This window comes from Strix aluco, chromosome 17 (genome assembly GCF_031877795.1).
Source record: "Strix aluco isolate bStrAlu1 chromosome 17, bStrAlu1.hap1, whole genome shotgun sequence".
Lineage (NCBI taxonomy): Eukaryota > Metazoa > Chordata > Aves > Strigiformes > Strigidae > Strix > Strix aluco.
The window spans coordinates 1318426-1336900 of NC_133947.1; the positions used below are offsets into that span (position 1 = coordinate 1318426).

Consider the following 18475-nt stretch of genomic DNA (forward strand, 5'->3'; position numbering starts at 1 on the left):
TCGGGGCGGTGCCACGCGGCACAACATCGCCACCTGCCGGCCCCGCCGCGCCCCCGGTGTCACCGAACCCCTGACCCCATCGCGGCCGGAGGGGCGCGGGGAGACCCCAACCCCGCAGGGACCACGGGAGGACACCCCCCCCCTCCCCCGCCCTCCCCAGGGCCGGGGCGACCCTGACTCCCCGCCGCCGCCCCACCGCAGGGTCACGGGGACCCCCGGATCGGGCCCCACGGGGACCAACGGGGACGTGGGGGGGGCTGCAGGGGTGGAGGGCGGGGGGGCGGCCGAGCAGCCTCCGGGGTGCCGGGTTAGCGCAGGTGGGGGGTGGAGGAGCCCAGGTAGGTGCGGAGGTCGCTGAGGGTGGACGGGAGGATCCTGGCGGGGATGGTCTCCCGGTTGAGGGCCCGGTGGGCGGCGAAACGGTGGCAGCCCCCGAAGGAGTAGAAATAATCCCCGCCCTGGGTGCCCTTGATCCAGAGCACGTCGATGGGGGGGACCCGCTCGGGATCCTCCTGGGGAAGGGAGAGACCCCCCTGCCGTGAGCAGCGTACCCCCCAGCACCCCCCGACCCACCTGTGCCGGGGGTCTCCGTGCTGCCACCTTCCCTGGCAGCACCCCCAGGGTGGCCCAGGTGGGTACAGGGGTGACCGTCCCCAACCCCCCCCGGGGTCCCCGCACCCACCTGCAGGGTCTGGACCAGGCTCAGCACCTTTTCCGGCTCCAGCTCCGCGGGGATGGGCCGGATGAGGACGCGCATGGGCACGTTGTGCACGGCCGAGATGTGCTGCGTGTGGATGCTCCGGTCACCGGCCTCGGCCATGGCGCCTGCTGGGACCTGGCCTCGTCCTTCCTCCCGGCCCGCCGCTCCGCCCCGAGCAGCACAGCACCCAGCCGGGCCCCTCTGCTTCCTCCCGGCCCGGCCATCGCCATCGTCACCGCCACCGCCCCGCTGTTTTGCAGAGTCACAGTGAAAGGGCAGGACAGGCTGCCGGGACGGGGGCCAGCGCCGGCTGGCCTGCTGCCCGCTCCTCTCTGCCCCGGTGAGGCTGTGGTTGGGGACACCCCTCTGCTCCCCAGCTGAGCGGGACACCCCTCAGCATGTGGCAGCTGAGCCCCCACCGGGGGCTGCTCAGTGTGCTGGGGGTCCCTGTCCTGCCCCCCACCCTGGGGTCTCTGCTCCTGCCTGGCCGTGCTGGGGCACTAAGGATCTTCCTGCGGCATCTCAGCGGGGAGCTGGATGTGTCCCCTCCTGCCAGGACCCTGTCCCCACCCCAGACCCCCCATCCCTGCTGTGCCAACACCTGAGGGCTCCTCGGAGAGGAAGAAGAGGCATGAAACAACCCCGGAGCTGAGCGGCGAAGCGTGGATGCTCTGCGGCCGGGCAGACACCGCGTCACTCCAGCCCCGAATTTTTCTAGGTCATTTCTCCAGACCAGTGTCCCAAATGGTGGAGCAGCTCCCAGTAAGAACTGGGTCTCCCATCCCACCGCCTGCCACAACCGGGGCAGCCTGGCCCCGTAGTGGGGCCGTGGTGCCGGCAAACAGCTGCTCCCCGGCCCCTCACCCTGGTTCCCAGGGGGCACGGGGGGTCCCCAGCCCCAGCGCTGACTCCAAATGATGCCAGCACGACCGTGCCTGATGGGTGACCCGCTGCCCCGCACCGGGTGACGCTTGGGGACAGGCTTGTGAGGCTGCAGGATGGGTTTTCGCAGGATGAATCCGGTGCTGGCTTTGCCAGTGAATTATTGCCTGTGGGGCAGCACCGATGTCACCGGGAGCACGGGGCTCAGCGGGGCCTTTGCTGAGGAGCTGGAGGCTGCAAATGATTTTCCCTCCTGCTTTGGCACCCGTCTGTGGGGACAGTGGGCAGCGAGAGGGGTGGGGGCAGGAGTGGGGGCTCTGCCATGTTGTTCCCTCTGCCCCTGACCTCTGCCTGTGCAGGAAGGAAAGGTTGCGAACAAAATAAAATCTGCTCACCGAATCCTTCCCGTCCGGCGCGGCCAAGCCCCGGGGAGTGAGGCTGGGTGTGTGTGAGCATCGCTGGGCCCCCCCCAGGCTGCCCACCGGCCTCTCCGCCCCGCTGCTGGGATTTCACACGCCGCTTTCCTTCCAGGTCAACGCTCCGCCGCTGCTCGCAGCCCCCCCCGGCACTTCGGCAAGCAGGGTGCCATGGCAGACCCACACCAGGGGGGTGTCTGGGTGCTGCCGGGGCAAAGTGGGCAGCGCCAGAGGCTCCGGGTGCATCAGCCGGGGCATCTCCACCCCTTGGCTTTGGGGCAGATGTTTTCTCTGCGATGCTCCCGCCCTGGGGCTGCCCGTGGGTGCGAGGGCACCACGAGACAGGCAGACGGGCAGCTGGCCTGCCACCCCCTGGACAAATGCCCCGAGACACACACGGTTAGTGGCAGAAATCCCTTTTATATCCCTGAATCGCGTTACAAGTAATACTGCGGGCGGCCGGTTCTCAGTAGACTTGTCTTACTGGGGGCTGGCGAGTACAAAACCTGGCAGAAAAAAATCTATATCATGCACGGAAAATTATTGCTGTAGTATCTGCTATTTACAGTATAGACAGGGGCAGAGGCGCGGCGTTCTGTGCCGAGGGACGCGGTGCTGCCGCGGAAAGGCGCCGGCGTCGCCGGGGAAGCCTGAACTGCCGCGTGTACTGGCTGGTGGGGTGCCCGCGTGGCCGGGGCGATGCTCTTCCCCTGCGTGGGGGTGCGGGTGCCACCACGCCACGGCAGCGAGGACCGTGACAGGGACGTCCCCGAGAGGCGTCGAGCCCGCGAGCCGCGGCGACGCGGTGGAAGGAAGACGGTGCAGGGAGGAAGACGGCACAGGAAGACGGTGTGGGGGTACGCGAGTGCGGCCCCACGGGGTGCCGGGCTGAACCCTGAAGGTGTCGGGGACTGGCACGGGGTGATGGGGCCGTGGCAGCTCGCGGCCCGAGGTAGGAAGCGGAGGCGCGGGTCGGGCCCCGCTCCGGGATGCTGCACGCGCGGCGCTCGCTCCGGCACCGGCGCGGGGATGCTCCGCCGGGAGGTTGCATAGAATGGCTGGTTTGTCCCCACCAGGCTGGCGCGGGGCAGGGAGCAGAGCAGGAGCCGGCGGCAGCGAGGAAGACGAAGGAGAAGGGCTTTGCCTTTGGGGGAGGCTTGCAGGGCACGGAGCCCGGGCTGCTGGGCCAGCTCGTGCCCTCCTGCCCCTGTGCCCGCCGCACGGTCCGCTCGCGGGGTCCTGTCCCCGTCCGTGTCACCGCGGCTGCGTCCTGGGCATGGCGGCTCTGCTGCGGCTCTGCCACCTCCTGCAAGCCAGCGCTGGCACGGCCCTGCCAGTCTTGGCAAATAAATAGTGAAAAGCATAAGTTATAAATAATATAAATAAGAACATTTAAATAGACTCACCCAAACTTTACGGCTACACTGATCCCCTCCTCCTGAGCGGGGGGCGATGGTGAGAGGGCCGGCAGCCGGCCGGGGAGGGCTCCGGGCAGAGGCTGGGAGTATGTGGGGGGGCGGTTGGGGGTTCAGGTGCTGCCCCAGGGCTCCAGCCCAGTTGCCAGCCTGGCCATTTGCACGGTGAGGGGGGCTGCACCTGCCCGGGGGGTGGCTGTTCCCCAGCCCATCACCGTGGTGGGGGCCAGTTGTGCCTGGTCAACCCAGGAGCTGGCAGGGGCCACGTCCCGCGGGTCTCTGCCGGGAGCCCCTCGCTCTTCCCCTGACTCTGGGGCTGCGGAGCCGCGGTGAGCACCGTGCCATGGGGCCGTGTCCCATGGGACTGTGCCGGGCAGGGGGGGGCATCAGGGTGCCCCCAGGGCCCGGGCAGTGGGCTGCAGGGACCCCAGCCTCCGCAGGGGACTGACACCCCTGCCCTCCCATCAGCCGCACTGTCCGTCAGTAGCACCAGCCCGTGGTCCCATCAGTGTTAGGGTCAAGGTGAGGTTTTGCTCCTGGGGGGAGCAGAAAAGTGTCTTTTCTCCCCTGGGATCCCCCAGGAGGAGAAGCAGCAGCTCTAAATAAATAATAGTAATAAATAAATAAATAGAGGTGAAAGTCACGAGCTGGGGGAGGAAAGTCTCTCCTGGGTCTGGAAGAGGTCCCCAAGCGAGTCCCCCGCAGAGAGACCTGCCTGGCTGCAGGGGGGGCTCGGGGACCCACGGGCGAGGAGCCGGGTCCCTCTGTGGGCCCGGCTGGATCTGGCCCTTCCCAGGGAGCTCTGGGGACCCTCGTCCCAGGTGGGGACCGAGTGTGCGGGGAAGCGTCCTCCAGCCACGGCGCAGCCACAAAACCGGCCGGCTGCAGCTGCAGGAGCGCTGGCGTGGGGACGGGGACCGGGACGGGGCTGGGGGTGGGAATGGGGATGGGAACGGGGATGAGGATGGGGCTGGGGCTGGGAATGGGGATGAGGATGCACCCCAGGGGGCTGGGGGGGGGGGGGCTAGTTCCCTATTGCACAGCTGTGTTCGGAGCCCTTGAAGCAGGCGGACTCGTAGTGCTTGTTGAGGTACGACTTGAGGGCGAAGGTCTTCTCGCACTGCTTGCACTTGTAGTGCTTGAAGGCGGAGTGGGTCTGCATGTGGGCGCGCAGGTTGGAGCGGTCGGCGAAGGCTTTGCCGCAGTGGGAGCAGCCGAAGGGCTTCTCCCCGGTGTGCGAGCGCATGTGGCCCTGCAGCAGCCACGGCCGGCTGAAGGCTTTGCCACACACGTCGCACTTGTGCTTGAGGTTGTGGGTGAGGACGTGCATGGCCAGGGCGGGCATGGAGACGTAAGCCTTGCCGCAGGTGGGGCATTTCCTCGCCATCTTGCTGTCCAGGCTGCGGTGGGTCTGCTTGTGCCGGCTGAGGTTGGAGGAGGTGGCGTAGGTCTTGCCACACTCGGGGCAGGAGTGACGGTGGCTGCCGCGGCGCTGGCTCTCGCTGCGCCGGCGCGACCGCCCGTCCGTGATGAAGAAGGCGTCCATGGAGTAGCTGTCCGTCACCGCCGCCTCCCCGTTGAAGTAGCGGGCGGAGAAGCTGGACTGGGGGCTCTCGGGGTCGCTGTACTCCTCGTGGCCGGGGGCATAGGCCGGGTCCGGCGGCGGCGGTGGCAGACCCTGCTTCTTGTCGGTGTCGTAGCCGGCGGGTGCCAGGCAGTGCTGGAGGTACCCTGCGGGGACGACACAGCGGGGTCACCTCCGGGGCAGCCCCACCAGGGATGGGGGAAAGGTAAAAATGCCCATTGAGGGGGCAGAACTGGGGTCCCTGTCCCCGTGGGGCTGCCCCCGGGCACTGGAGTTGTGCAGGGGCCGAGTGTGCCCAGGATGGGTCCCATCCCATGGGGCTGCCCTGGGTGGAAGCCGGGGATGGGGGCTGCGGGACGTCCAGCTGCGCCTGCCCGGGTGCCGCCCCGCTGCCCCGGCTGCAGCCCCCCCCCGCCCCCCCGGGGGCCATTAGCCGCCAGGCAGCTGTCGGTGCCGAGAGCCTCATTGTTCACCGGTAATGAGCTCTGCTCAGTCCACCTCCTCGCCTCTGGAAACCGGGGGGCAGACGGGGCGAGGGGGAAGAGGCTGTCCCAGATTTCCCTTCACCAGCAAAGAAGCTGGGAAATGCCCCCCCGCATCCCCCCCGGCCCCCCACAGGGGGGCTATTCCCCAGGGATGGGGCAGCACCCAGAGGCCCAGCAGCTCCCGCCAAGGAGAGGGACCCCCAGCCCCCCATGAGTGAAGAGGGGTTCGGGTGCCACTCCAGTAGTGTAACCCCCATGTGACATTGGTGCAGGGGGGCTCACGGCCTGGCTCTGGGTTGGGGACTCCTGACCCGTGGCAGCGTGGGTGCTGCGTGGGCACCCCCATCCCTCCGTGCTGGCACACCAAGGTCACCGCGGGAGGAACAGCGCAGCCCTCCCTGCCGGGCCAGCGACACTGGGGGACACGCTGCCACCCCGGGGCCCCCAAACTGGTCCCAGTGGTCTCCTGCCCTGCGCACACAGGCCCTTGCCAGCTGCTGTCAGTGACAGCGGGGGCTGTTGGGGGCCCGGGGCACGGCCAGGCTCACCCGTGCGTGGACACCCCACCCCACCTGCGGCCGAGCATCCTCTAAATCCAGGCCCCCCCACCCCACCCCACCCATGGGACCCCCTGCCCAGGGCGAGCAGCTGCTGCCGTTGTCCCGTGGAGGCTGGGGGTGCCTGCGGTGAGGAGGTGGGGGGGCTGCGTGGCGGGGACAGAGCTGGGCCCCCCCGTCCCCCCGCGCCGTGCTGACAGCGCGGTCGCGCGGGCTGTGCAGAAAGCGCTCTGCTCAGCAATTTCTCACGCTGCCTCCGAGCATGCAGCAAGGTTATTTCCAGGAGAGCAGCGTCGGCAGCTTCTGCCCAGCTGCAGCACATCCCTCCCCCACCAGCTCTTGGCTCCCGATGATGGAGGGGGGGGGAGAAGAGAACCCCCCCGGGGCCAGACAGTCCTCGCACCCCTGCCCGCAGCAGAGAAAACCCACCAAAGGCTGGGGAGCCGCGAGAGGGGGGGACAAGCGACACAGCGGTCAGGCAACGTTGGTTTATGCGTGGCTGGATCGGTCCCATTCCCGCACCCGGCTCAGCCTCCCGGTCCCCGAGTAGCCCACGGCTCGGGACAGACGCCCCCAACCCCCCCGGCCCCCCTTTTCCAGGGCAGGTCCCTGGGCCGCCCCGTCGGGGGTCTCTGCCCAGCCCGGGTGACTCCCAGAGTCCATCCCAGTGTCCCCTGCAAGGATGGGGCTCCCCCAGTCCCCCAGCCCAGCTCTTCACACCCTTCCCAGCATTGTGGGGAGGGGGCTGCCCCCCGCATCTCCCCCGCCTGCTCCCAGTGTCCCGGGGAGGCGACAGCCCCCCCCGCGCTCCCGGGAATGGGGTGGAGGGGGGGGCTGGGGGCACCGCTGCGAACAATGAAACCCGCAGGCACGGCGAGGCTCCCGCTCCCCCCCGCCCCCCCCCCCCCCGCCCGCAGCGGGCTGCTTTGTGACCCCCTCCCCTCCAAAAAAAAAACTTGTCGGGGGAAGGAACCGGCCACGGGCGTGGGGGGCAGCGGGGCCGGCCGGGACAGCGTGGGCTGCCCACGGGGGGGCTGCCGCTGTCACCCAGGGGATGTTTCCCCAAGGACCAACTTCAGGAGGAGCCGGTCGCTCCGCAGAGGGGGACAAGGCAAGGAGGGATGACATCCCCCCCGCCCCCCCCCATCCACCCTCCGCCCCTCTGCACCCCCCGCACGACGCCCGGCTGCGGGACACAACGCCGGGGACCCCCACCCCGTCCTGCCCCGCGTCCCCCCCGCCCCGTCCCCGGGCTCCCCCGGTGCCCCACCGGACTCACACACAATAGCGGGGGGGGGACACCCCCCGGAGCCCCCATCCCCGCACTCACCATCGCCAGCGGCGGGGCCGGGCAGCGCGTAGGGGGGCTCCAGGGGGGCGTAGGGGGGCGCGGGGGCCCCGGTGGCCGGGAAAACCTCCGCCTTCAGCTTCTTCACCAGGAAGGAGCGGGGCATGGCGGGGCCGGGCCGGCGCCCTCAGCGCTGGACAGCTCCGGTACCGGCCCCGGCCCCCGCCCCCGCCCCCGCCCCGGCCCCCCCCGGCCCGGCCCCGGCTGCGCCCGGCGCTCCGGCCCCGGCTGTGCGGGCGGCGAGGAGCGGGCAGGCAGGCAGGGAGACAGGCAGGCAGGCAGGCAGGCAGCAGGGCGGCGAGGAGGAGGAGGAGGAGGAGGAGGAGGTGGAGGAGGAGGAGGGGAAGAGGAGGAGGAGGAGGAGGAGGAGGAGGAGGAGGAGGAGGAGGGAGGAAGGCAGGCGGCCAAGGGGGGGGAGGGGGCCGCTCCACCCGGCCGCGCCCGGAGCCCCCCCACCCCCCCCCACTCCCGGAGCCCCCCCCGAGGCGCCGGCAGCGTGGGGCACCCCGGGCATCACGGCAGTGTGGGGTCCCCCCGTCCCTCCCCCGGGTTCTGCCCCCCCCACCCCCCCTGGCCACGGACAATGGGGACACGCGGGGACGGGGGGGTGGGGGGTGGGGGTGGGACACACTGCTGCCTCCCACCGCCTTTGTCTCCCTGCCGCCAGCCCCCAGGGCCTGCGAGGGACGGGGCTGTAGGGCGGGGGTCCCCATCTCTGTCCCTGCTTCTGTCCCCATCCCTGTCCCTGTCCCTTGTCTCCATCCTTGTACCCTGTCCCTGTTTCTTGCCCCTTTCTCCTGTCCCTGTCCTTGCTCCCTGTTCCAATCCCTGTTCCCTGTCCCCATCCCTGTCCTCATCTCTGTCCCCTGTCCCTTTCCACCGACCCCTTTCCCTTTTCCTCATCCCCTCCCCTGGCCCTTGTCCTCTGTCCCCATCCCCGTTCCCTCTTCCGTGCCCTCATCCCTGTCCCACCTCTGTCCTGTCCCCACCCCTGCCCACTGGCCCTTTTCCCCTCCCCATTCCTCTTCCCTGTCCCTTTTCCCACCTTCTCTCCCTTTCCCGTGTCCCCATCCCCATCCCTGTCCCCGGGGAAGCGCCGTGACCTTCGCAGCCCACAACAATAGCCGGGCTCGTGGCGGTGCATTGTTCCCTGCCAGAGCCCCCACTCCCCCGCCTCCCCTCGCCCGCGCTCCGCTGCCGCCCTCCCCGGAGCAGGATGAGGCCCCGGTCCTGCAGGCAGTCGGTGGCCCCGGGGCTGGCTCTCCCTGTGGCCGTGCTGGCCAGGGGCCGGCGGGTGACACCGAGACCTGGCTGGCAGCGGGCCCTGCTCTCCCCGAGCCCTGTGCTGTGCCGGCAGCCTCGCAGCACTTAACTAAGGACATCGTCTGTCACCGCAGGCAGAGCGCTGGCACGGCCGGCGCAGGGTGGCCCTGAGCACCCCTGGCCACCAGCCCCTTTGGCCGGGCATGTGGCATCAGGCTTGAGGGCCAAAAGTGGCACCACCATGGCCAGCACCCTGGGCCTGGGCTACTCAGAGCCACGGCTGCTCCTTCAGTCATGCCTGGAGCCAGGGCTGGGGCCACTCCGGCAGCACATTGGGCCAGTGTGACCCCGCTCACTGCTTTGTGTGGCCCCACATAGCCCAGGGCAGCCCACAGCATCCCACAGCCCACAGCATCCCACAGCCCTGAGTATCCCACAGCCCACAGCATCCCACATCCTACAGGTTCCCACATCCCATATCATCCCACACCCCATGTGCCACAGCATCCCACATCCCACAGGATGCCCCATCCCATAGTATCCCACATCCCCCAGCATCCCCCATCCCCCCCATCCCAGGGCACTCCACACGCCCCCCCCACCAGGCCTCTTCCTGGGGCTGGGGGGGTCCCCGGGGCTGCTCCCCGACACGGGTTGGGGGTCTCGCCTCGCATCCCCCCTCCCTCAGCGCTCGGCCGGGGCTCGCAGGCAGCAACACGAGGCCCATCTGGCCCCGCAGCGCTGCCCTGACGTCAGGGCTCTGCCAAGTTCAAGGTCACCTCTCCCACAGGGCTGCAGCCCTGGGGGGAACGTTGTCTGCCGGGCTGCTCCTGGCGTCCCCCCCCCTCCTCGCCCTGGGCTCCCGGCCTCTGCTCCCTGATTTATTTATCCGTGCGTGTGCCGTTTCTCTCCTTGAAGGCACGTTTGCAGAACGGGCGATTACTTACGCCCTAGTTGGGCCTGCCTGCCTGCCTGCCTGCCCGCCTGCCTGCCTGCCTGCCTGCCTGCCCGCCTGCCTGCCTGCCCGCCTGCCTGCCTGCCTGCCTGCCCGCCTGCCTGCCCGCCCGCCTGCCTGCCCACTGCCCTGGGATTTTGTCTCTCTCCAGGCTGCGGTGTAATAAGGGAGGTAATTAAGTGTAAAAGACAGGGGGAGGGAGGGCTGGGAGAGGGGGATAGGAACCCGGCTCCTTTCAGAGGCAGGGGACTGAGATAATGTATGTTAATAACCTGCAATCAGTCCTGCCGCGCTGTGCTAATATTGCTGACTGCAGCGGCTGGGCCCCCCCAAACCTGCCCCCACCGCGCTGGGGAGGGAGGGGAGCGCCAGAAGAAAGGCTCAGCCTTTCTCCTCCGCCGCTGCGCCCGGGTTTGTGCCTTCCTGAGCAGCTGTATGGAAATAATTCCCATCGGAGGCGATTGTTTCCCCGGCAAGAGGGAGGGGGCCGCGGGGGTCCGGTGGGCGAGGGTCTTTGGGGGCTCCCAAGGGCAGGAGCATCCTCGCGGGGTCCCCGCTTCAGCTCCCCACCGAGGGCCACGGGACTCATCCTGCTCTTGGGATGAGACAAACCACCCCGCGGTGCCCCCCACATCTCCTCAGCTCCCCCCCTCCTGCCCCTTGTCCCCCACAGGGCCCGATCCTGGCCATGTGCTGGTGTGGGGTCAGCTGGGGGTGGGTGGGGGGGCGATGCCTGGTGGTGCTGGGAGGGCAGAGCCCGCTGCCCTCGCTCCTGCCTTCTCTGCTGCCTGGGCCGTGGGACCCCCGCCAGCGTGGCCAGCTCGGGGGGCTACTGGCTATTAGTTATTCCAGCCGCGTCCTTCCCGCAGGCGGCCGGGCCGCAGCCGGAGCCCCATCGTGGCTCCAATCCGTGGCTTTGAGGCACGACAGGCGCGGGTCTGGCGCTGCCGCCGGCTCGGGGAGCAGATTGCCAGACAAAGGGCCGGGGACAAAGGCCCGGCTGCCTCGTGCCCCGCAGAAGGGGCGCAGGCGCGTGCGGGGTGTGGGGGCTGCCGCTGCCCCCCGACCCCCCCGTCCCTGCCGGGCCCTGGTGCCCACCCGGCCCCCACCCTGGCTGGCATGGCCGGGGTGCGGTTGGGTACCAGGTGGCACAGCCCTGGCACCGGTCCCGTGCCAACCCCCCTCCCCTCCCCAGAATGGGCCTGGGGCTGTGGTGTGGCCCCCCCTCTGGCTCTGCACCCCCAGTGCTGCCCGTCTCAGGGGGCAGCGGCGCTGAGGTGGGGTGCAGGGGGGCAGCGGGCTGCAGGGAGGGAGCAGAAAGCCTGGACGGAGCCACAGCAGAGGATGGCAAATGCTGGGTGTGTCCCCCCAGTCCCACCGTGCCTCAGTTTCCCCAGCTGCTATTGTGAAAGCCCCCCTGACCCGTGCCCCTGCCCCCCATGGTCCCTCCGGCACAGCCCTGCCCGAGCTCCTTTGTCCCTGCTCCCCGCAGCTGGCTGCAAAGCCCCCATCCCGGGGGGGGTCTCTGCCACCACTGTGCGGGGCCGACAACGTCAGCAGTGCCGCCGGGCGCAGCTGGGGCCGTGCCCACCCGCGGGGTCCCTGGGGGGGCTTTGGGGCACGATGCCAAACAGCTCCAGACCCCCGAGGGGAAGGGATGGGATGTGACCCCAGCTGAGGGGTACCCAGGAGGTGGGGGGGCACTGGTACAGGCAGTCCTGCCTGCCGGCATGGGGGGGGCGCGGGCAGCAGGGAGGCTGAGGGCTGAGCAAACACCTTCTATTGCTTCCAACGTGACAGGGATGGGGACAAAACCCCGGGCTGGGGACAAAACCATGGAGCTGCTCCTGCTGGGGAGATGTGTCCGCAGCCGCCCCGGTCCCAGCGCTGCTTCCCGGCCCTCGCTGGTTTTGGGGGTGCACGCTGGCAAGGGAGGGGCTGTCCGAGGGTGCCCACCCCGCTCACGCTGGGCACTGCAGGCTGCAGTAGTCGGCGGATTGGAAGAAGCCGTAGACGTTGACGAGGGGGAACATGAGCAGGGCCCCGAGGAGGGAGCCCAGCTGCTCCAGCGCCCCGTACCACACCAGCGCGCTGTGGCTGCAGCTCCGCAGGATCACCCCGGCCATCACCTTCACGTAGGAGAGTGTCCCGGTGAAGAGCACCCAGGAGAGGACCTGGCAGCGCAGGGGAGGGGGGGAGACAGAAGTCAGAAGGGCCGGGGAGGGGGAGGGGTCCCCACTGTGGGAACGGGGGACATCATAGCGAGGCCGGAGCCAGGGGTGGCCCCAGAAACCTCCCCAGGTGAGAGGGACCCTGTGACTTACAATGGTGGCATCGCCCCACTGGGACTGCTGGAGGAGCGGGCAGGGACTCATCACTGCGATGGCCATGTTGTAGGCACCAAAGCCCGTCCCCACCACGGTGAGGGTGCCCATCAGGGCCAGGGACCTGCAGGGGACACGTGGGTGACACTGGGAACACTTCCAGCCCGTCCCTGGTGAGGGGCACAGACCCACGGCACAGGCTGACTGGCTTCGTGCTGGCTCCATCCTCATTTCCCGGGGTGTCTCTCCCACCCGGTGCCTTGTCCCCCCTCCCTATTGCAAAGAGGGGGCCGTTTTTGGGGCAGAAGCTCCCCCACCCGGGGCACACACCCTGCTACCCACCTTCCAGGCAGGACCATGGCCACGACGCAGGCGAGGGGGTTGGCCATGGAGCTGAGCGTGGTGGCGAGGTGGTAGGCGGTGTTGCCGTAGGGCAGGCAGGAGTAGGACTGCACGGATGGCAGCACCCCATTTGTCAGAGCGCTCACCCAACCGATGAGGAGGTAGATGAGGGTGAGCTTGGCCAGGGGGTAGGAGACCTTCTCTGTCAGGTTGTCCCCGGGCTGCTTGGCATCCTTTGGGCATGGGCAGCCTCTGCTCATCTGCGAGCCAGCTCCATCGTCGGAGATCTGGTCAAATGAGCTCAGCATGATGTTGCTGGGGAACAGCTGCTGCTGGGAGAGCTCCCACATCTTGGGCTGCCTGGCGAGGAAGAAGAAGGCCAGCAAGCAGGCCAGCATCATTCCAGTCATGAGGAGGAAGAAGAAGAAAGTGGAGAAGTTGGCTGGGAGGTAGCGGGTCTCCAGCTGGAAGATGGTGCTCTCCACGGTCTCATTCCCGGTGGTGACGTTGACCACCTGGGTGACGTTGGCACAGGTGGAGATGCCAGCGCCCTGGCCCAGGGCGATGAGAGCGGGGATCAGCCCGCTGAGCCCTTCGCCGATGAAGAAGGTGGTCAGGTACTGGGGCTGCAGCTGCATCATGAAGGGCAGGAAGGTGACGGAGGAGGTGCAGTCCACCAGAGACAGGAAGAAGGTGAGGACGAGGAAGGCAGTGCTGTGGGGTCTCCCGGCGATGGGGGACGTGTAGTTCCAAAGGAAGGCCAGGAGCAAGCAGGCCACGACACCCACGGACACCACCACGTAGATAACAGTCACCTCCTTCAGCAAGCCGGGCCGAAAGCGGTGCATGAGGGTGACGAAGAGTGGCCCCACGTTGGCCATCTGGATGACGATGGTGATGTAGGAGGGCAGGTCCCACTGCTCGGGCAGCACCGTCACCAGCAGCGGCAGCTCGACCCACAGCCCGTTGATGGCCACCCAGGAGCCCATGCCAAAGACGCAGGCGAGGAGGTGGGTGAGCAGTGCCATGGCTCAGGGCTGGGTGCCCAGCCCTGGGGGCGACGCTGCTGTGCTGCGGGGAGAGGCTTTAATCAGTGGAGGGGTGAGATCTGACCCCCCCTGGACCCTGACCCTCTTCTCTCACAACCGCTGCCTGTGTTCCCCCTCCTGCAGGCAGGCAGGCGGGCAGGCAGGCAGACAGGCAGAGCAGCTCCTCTCCCACACGCTATGGGAGTGTGGGACTCCCAGAGCAGCACGGCTGCCCCACTGCCCCACCCGGCTCCCCTTTGCCCCCTGCCAGCCCTGGGGACCCCCCCGCTCCCCGTGGGGTGATGACACTTTGCCCTCCTGCCAGCCTTGGGGACCCCCCCCACCAGTGTCATCACACTTTGCCCTCCTGCACCGGGTGCGGGACCTGCTCAGCTCCGCCCGGGCCCTGTCCGGGAAGTCTGGGGCTTGGCAGCACTGGGCACGGAGCCGAGATGGCACCCGACGGGGCATCAAACCTGCCCTGGCTCGCGGTGCAGCACGGCACAGCCTGGCACGGCACGGCACAGCCTGGCACGGGGTGAAGATGGCTCTCACCTGGGTGCCGAGAGGCCTGGGCAGCGGCTCAGCTGGGAATGGAGGCTCGTACCTCCCACTGCATCTGCAGGGCTGGGCAAAGCAGCGCCCGTCTCCCCCCGGCCAGGTCCCCCGCGGTGCCGACAGGCTCTGGCAGCCGCAGGGAGATGGGCCCTGGCAGCCCCACCTGCAAACCAGCCTCGGCTTGTAACAACGAGCTGAGTCAGGCAGGATCCAGCCACATCCTCTGCCCGCGCTGGGCACCTTTCCCATCCCACTCCCGGGAAGAGGGACCCCCACGGCCCATGTCCCCCGTGTCCCCGTGCCGAGCCGACTCCAGCTCTCTGCCGCGGCGCTGAGCCCGCCGGAGGAAACTCAGGTCTCCCGGGGCTGAGCGTGGCGGGTGTAACAACCCACCCATGGCTCCGGCCGCGCGGGGAGGCAGCGGGGGACGCTGGGACGGAGCGGGAGCCAGGACGGAAACGGGCTCCCGGTTTGACCGGTCCCTCGGCAATCTCCCAAGGGGGAACTCACTGCGCTTTGGGGAACGGGCAGCAACACGCGGGCGGGAGCGAGTCCGAGCTGCCGGGGCAGTGACGTGAGGCGAGCGCGTCACCACCTCCGGATGCAGACGGGTGACGGCCTGGCTCCGCTCTGTTCCTCGTCCTGGTCCCAGCTGGCAGAGTCCCAGGGTCGGGGGGTGGCCGGGGGGGACCCTGTGCCCTCCTGCCACGTGCTTGGCAGCGGGGTCCGAAGCTGCATTTCAGGGTGCTTGTCCTGGGTGGGGGGGGTCCCAGCAGGTCCTGGGGGGACAGAGGAGCTGCGGGGTTGGTCGGCTGCCAGCACAGCGGGTGATGGGATAAAAGCAGTAAGAAAGCGTCAGGAAAAGCACTGTAGATCCTGGAGGGATAAGGGGGGGCCCTGCTCCTGAGGGGACCCTCGTGGCCTGAGGGACGAGTGCCCATGGGCCAGGGCAGGGCACAGGGGCATGGCTGGAGGGGGCAGGGGCTCAGACCCCCCCTGCTCCTGCCTCCCCTCCTGGTGGGTCCCCAGTTTTCTCCAGTGCAGCCCCCACCCCCGGGCAGGCACGGGGCCAGCCACGGGGTCCCGCTCCCCTCTCCCCACCACTGACCCCCCCTCATCCTGCTCAGCCCAACCCCGGGGGCCAGCCGGGACCTTTCAGCTCCAAATTCCGTCCCGGTGGCCAAAGTCCAACTGTGCCACCACCTGCTCCCGGTCCCCTCCTGCCCTCTCCCTGCCAGCCCGGGGGGCCACTGCTGCTGTCCGTCCCCACATACCTCCAAGGACAGCCCCATGCCTGCTGCCTGCCCGGCCGTGGCACACGGTGTTCCCCGCAGTGTTGCCGCTGGCCCGACGCACCCCAGCTTGGCTGGATGCCGGTGATTATTCTTGGTGGTGTCCTGAACTTTGCACTTGTCCCCGGCTGTACTGTCCCCCACCTATTTCAGGCTGCTTCCTGCAGGTGAAAATGTCACCCGGTGATGGTGCCTGTCCCCACCGGGGATCTCTGCAGGGTCACGGGCAGGGATGGGACCCTCGGAGACCCCTGAGTGTGGTGGCTGTCCCACCTCGGGTGCACTGCGGGACCGGGCAGCTCTGACCCCACGTCCAGCGAGATGGGACGAGGCGATCAGCCAAGCTGTGAGCTTGGTGATCCGGGAGGTGACATGGGTGAGGAGACAGAGGCCAGGTCACTCCCAGCAGCACAAACCCCCCCCTGCATCCCATCCCATCTCATCGCAGCACCCACCACCCCAGGATGCCTCACACCGGCTCTTCCCCCAGCACCCACCGGGTGTCGCTGGGAGAGCGGGCTGCAGCCCTGCAAAACCCTGCAAAACCCTGCAAAACCCTGCAAAACCCTGCAAAACCTGGGGCTGCCTTCGCCGGTGGCCTGCCTGCCCTACCTGCCTGCCTCTGCCTGTCCCTCTGGGGGGCTGCTGCCAGACCCTACACCCTGCCCTGCTCCTGGCCCTGTCCTTGCCCCAACCATGGGGCTGCAGCGGGGACAAGGGTGTCCCCGTGCCCCTGGGGCCACAGGGACAGTGCTGGCACAACTGGGTGCCTGCGGCGGGGGCATGGTTTGAGGTGCTGCCATGGTTTAACCCCAGCAGGCAGCTCAGCACCAACCCCCCCAGCTGCTCACTCACACCCCCGCCATGGGGGAAAGAATGGGGAGGGTAAAAGGGAGAAAACTGGTAGGTTGAGATAAAGACGGTTTGATAAGGAAAGCAAAAGCTGCGTGCGGGAGCAGAGCCAAATCCAGCATTTCTTCCGCATTGCTCGTGGCTCAGCCCCGGACAGCCGGGCGTAGCGGGGGCTCGGGAAGGCAAACGCCGTCACCCCGAATGTCCCCCCCCGTCCTTCTTTGTCCCCAGCTTGTATTGCTGACAGGACATCCTATGCAGGGGTTATCCCTCAGGCAGCGGGGTCCCAGTCGTGTCCCCTCCCAGCTCCTCGTGTCCCCCCAGCCTGCCCGCTGACGGGGTGGTGTGAGGAGCAGAAAGGGCCTTGACGCTGCGTGAGCGCTGCTCGGTGATAACTAAACCATCCCTGGGTTATCAGCGCTGTTCTCAGCACAAATCCAAACCGGCCACATACCAGCTCCTATGGAGAAAATTAACTCTATCCCAGCCAAAACCAGTACAGGTGCCCAGGGGGAGCTGGGAGGAGGGGTAGCAGGTCCAAGATGGGAGAAACCCGGCGTGGGGTGGCCCCGGGACAGCTGAGGTCCCCCCACATCCATGGGGATGGGGACAGGGACAGGGAGGGGACGGGGAAGGGCCGGTGATTGTCCTGTGTTTAATTACACAGCAGGAAGGAGCGGGGTGGCTGGCGACGGGACCCTTCCTGAGGGTGGTGATGCCAGGCAGGGGCAGGGGAGCCGAGGGGGTGCTGGGTGCGGGACCCCCACCCCGCCGCTTCACGCTCCTCGCCCCAATCTGCCTGACACGTGCTGCCTGCCCTGCCTGCGCGGCGTGAGATGGCTGCGGTCCCTCCAGCACCCCCCTCCCTGCGTTGCAGCTGAGCCCCCAGCCCCATAACACCACCCCCCAGCCCCTCACCCCTCCGCACCCCCGGCAGATGCGAGCGAAGGCCCCTGAGGCAGATGGCAACATTTGGTAGCCGAACGGTCCCCGGCCGCGGGACTTTGGTGGGCCCCGGTGACCGGCCGGCCGGGAAGCCCCCTCCCCACCCCAGCCAGGAATGGGGACCCCCCTCCAGTGCAGCTAGCACAGGGCAGGGGATGCAGTGGGGCTCCTTGGGCTGATCTCCAGAAGGGACCCCCCCTTCTCCCATGCTGCGGATCCCCCCCATGCCCTCCCACCAACCACCCAGACACCCCCGCGGCAAGAGCCACCCCCTAATATCTGCTTTCAGCTGAGAGCAGTGGGGCTGGTCTCCCTGCGCAGGGTGCTGCTCCATCACTGGGGGACAGGGGACAGGGGGGTCCCCTGTTAACCCAGAGACCACCATTTGCCCCGGGCGAGTGGGTATGACCCCCCCAGACTTGGGTGTGGGGACCCTCTGGTAGGTCTCAGCCCCCCAGCTTCATTTGCATCTCATTTCCATGAGAAAGGAGCAGGTCAAGTTGAAAGTTGAAAGGCTGGCGGGGGGGTGGCCGGGAAGGGGCTGCTGCCGGAGGTGAGACCCCAACAAAAGGGCTGGATCCCCAGGGCCCGGCGCTCGCCTGGCCACAGGCTGCGGCCCCGGCCCCGCCGGCAGCCGCCATCTGCGGGTCCCTGTCACCGTGTGCCGCAGACAAAGGCCTCGCGCCCGGCATGTCCCCATCTGTCACCTTCCCAGCTCCCGGCCCCGAGCTGCTGCCTGCGGGGAGAGCTGGGGTGTGGGCAGCATCCATCCCTCCGCCCGCGGGCAGCGGGGAGCGAGGCGACACCGGGCCCAGCGAGCGTGTCCCCATCGTGTCCCCGAGTCCCTCGGGAAGCTGCCACTGCCCGGCAGAGCCGCTCTGCGGAGCCCACAGCTGGGGAAACTGAGGCAGGAGCAGGCAGTGGTTTGCCCCCGGCTCAGGGCACGTGGCTCGGGGGCGATTCCCCCACTGCAAAGCTGGGCGCAGCCTCGGTGGAGCAAGGGGCTGTAATTAAATGTCAGGAATTAGCACCCAGCGAGACGAGGGGGCTCTTGGCTCTGGGGGTGTCTTTGCCTGGGGCTGCCCAAGCCCCAGCCTCGCTGCTCCGTGGGCACTGCTGGCACCCGCAGCCACCTCCACGCAGCACTTCCAGGGAGGACTTTGCCTCTGAGCACATTTTTGGCACGTTGGTGGCTGCATTTGTCTCCCAGAAGGTCCTCGAAATGGCTCGGGCAGGGGGAGCCCAGCCCCGAGCCTCTGTGGGAGGTGAGGGCAGAGCCATTGCCAACACCCACCTGCCCCTCTGTTTCCAAACACCTTTCCCCGTCCCCGTGTCCCCAGGACAGCAGCAGAGGTGCTGAGCCGGGTGCTGGGGGAGCTCTCCCGCGGGGCGCTGCTCTCCCAAAACCCATCCCAAGATGCTCCCAGGGAGGGCGAGGCTCCGGGGTGCTGCCTGGCTCCAACGCCTTGCTCCAAAAACCCCCGGCTGCCCAGACATGCCCGGGCAGCTGCCTGCAGCCGGCTGCCTG

The 18475-nt window shown here is 68.4% G+C and overlaps 2 protein-coding genes across 4 annotated transcripts; both read right to left on the minus strand.

Moving 5' to 3' along the window:
- Positions 1-2398: 2398 nt before the first annotated feature.
- Positions 2399-7613, minus strand: SCRT2 (scratch family transcriptional repressor 2). The gene is made up of 2 exons (XM_074843403.1): positions 7371-7613; positions 2399-5144 (listed from the first exon to the last, which is right to left on the minus strand). Exons 1-2 carry the CDS (start codon positions 7492-7494, stop codon positions 4438-4440), a joined length of 831 nt encoding a protein of 276 aa, XP_074699504.1. The 5' UTR covers positions 7495-7613; the 3' UTR covers positions 2399-4437.
- Positions 7614-11371: 3758 nt separating this feature from the next.
- On the minus strand, positions 11372-15341 carry SLC52A3 (solute carrier family 52 member 3). Of its 3 annotated transcripts, XM_074843074.1 has the most exons (5): positions 15133-15341; positions 14369-14670; positions 12273-13343; positions 11931-12054; positions 11372-11780 (listed from the first exon to the last, which is right to left on the minus strand). In XM_074843074.1, the coding sequence occupies exons 3-5, from the start codon at positions 13298-13300 to the stop codon at positions 11568-11570; spliced, it is 1365 nt and encodes a 454-aa protein (XP_074699175.1). In that variant the 5' UTR covers positions 13301-13343; positions 14369-14670; positions 15133-15341; the 3' UTR covers positions 11372-11567. The 3 variants fall into 3 exon arrangements, with proteins under 3 accessions (XP_074699175.1, XP_074699178.1, XP_074699177.1); XM_074843077.1 differs by lacking the exon at positions 15133-15341 and having other exon boundaries at positions 14252-14371; XM_074843076.1 differs by lacking the exons at positions 14369-14670; positions 15133-15341 and adding an exon at positions 13856-13990.
- Positions 15342-18475: the final 3134 nt, after the last annotated feature.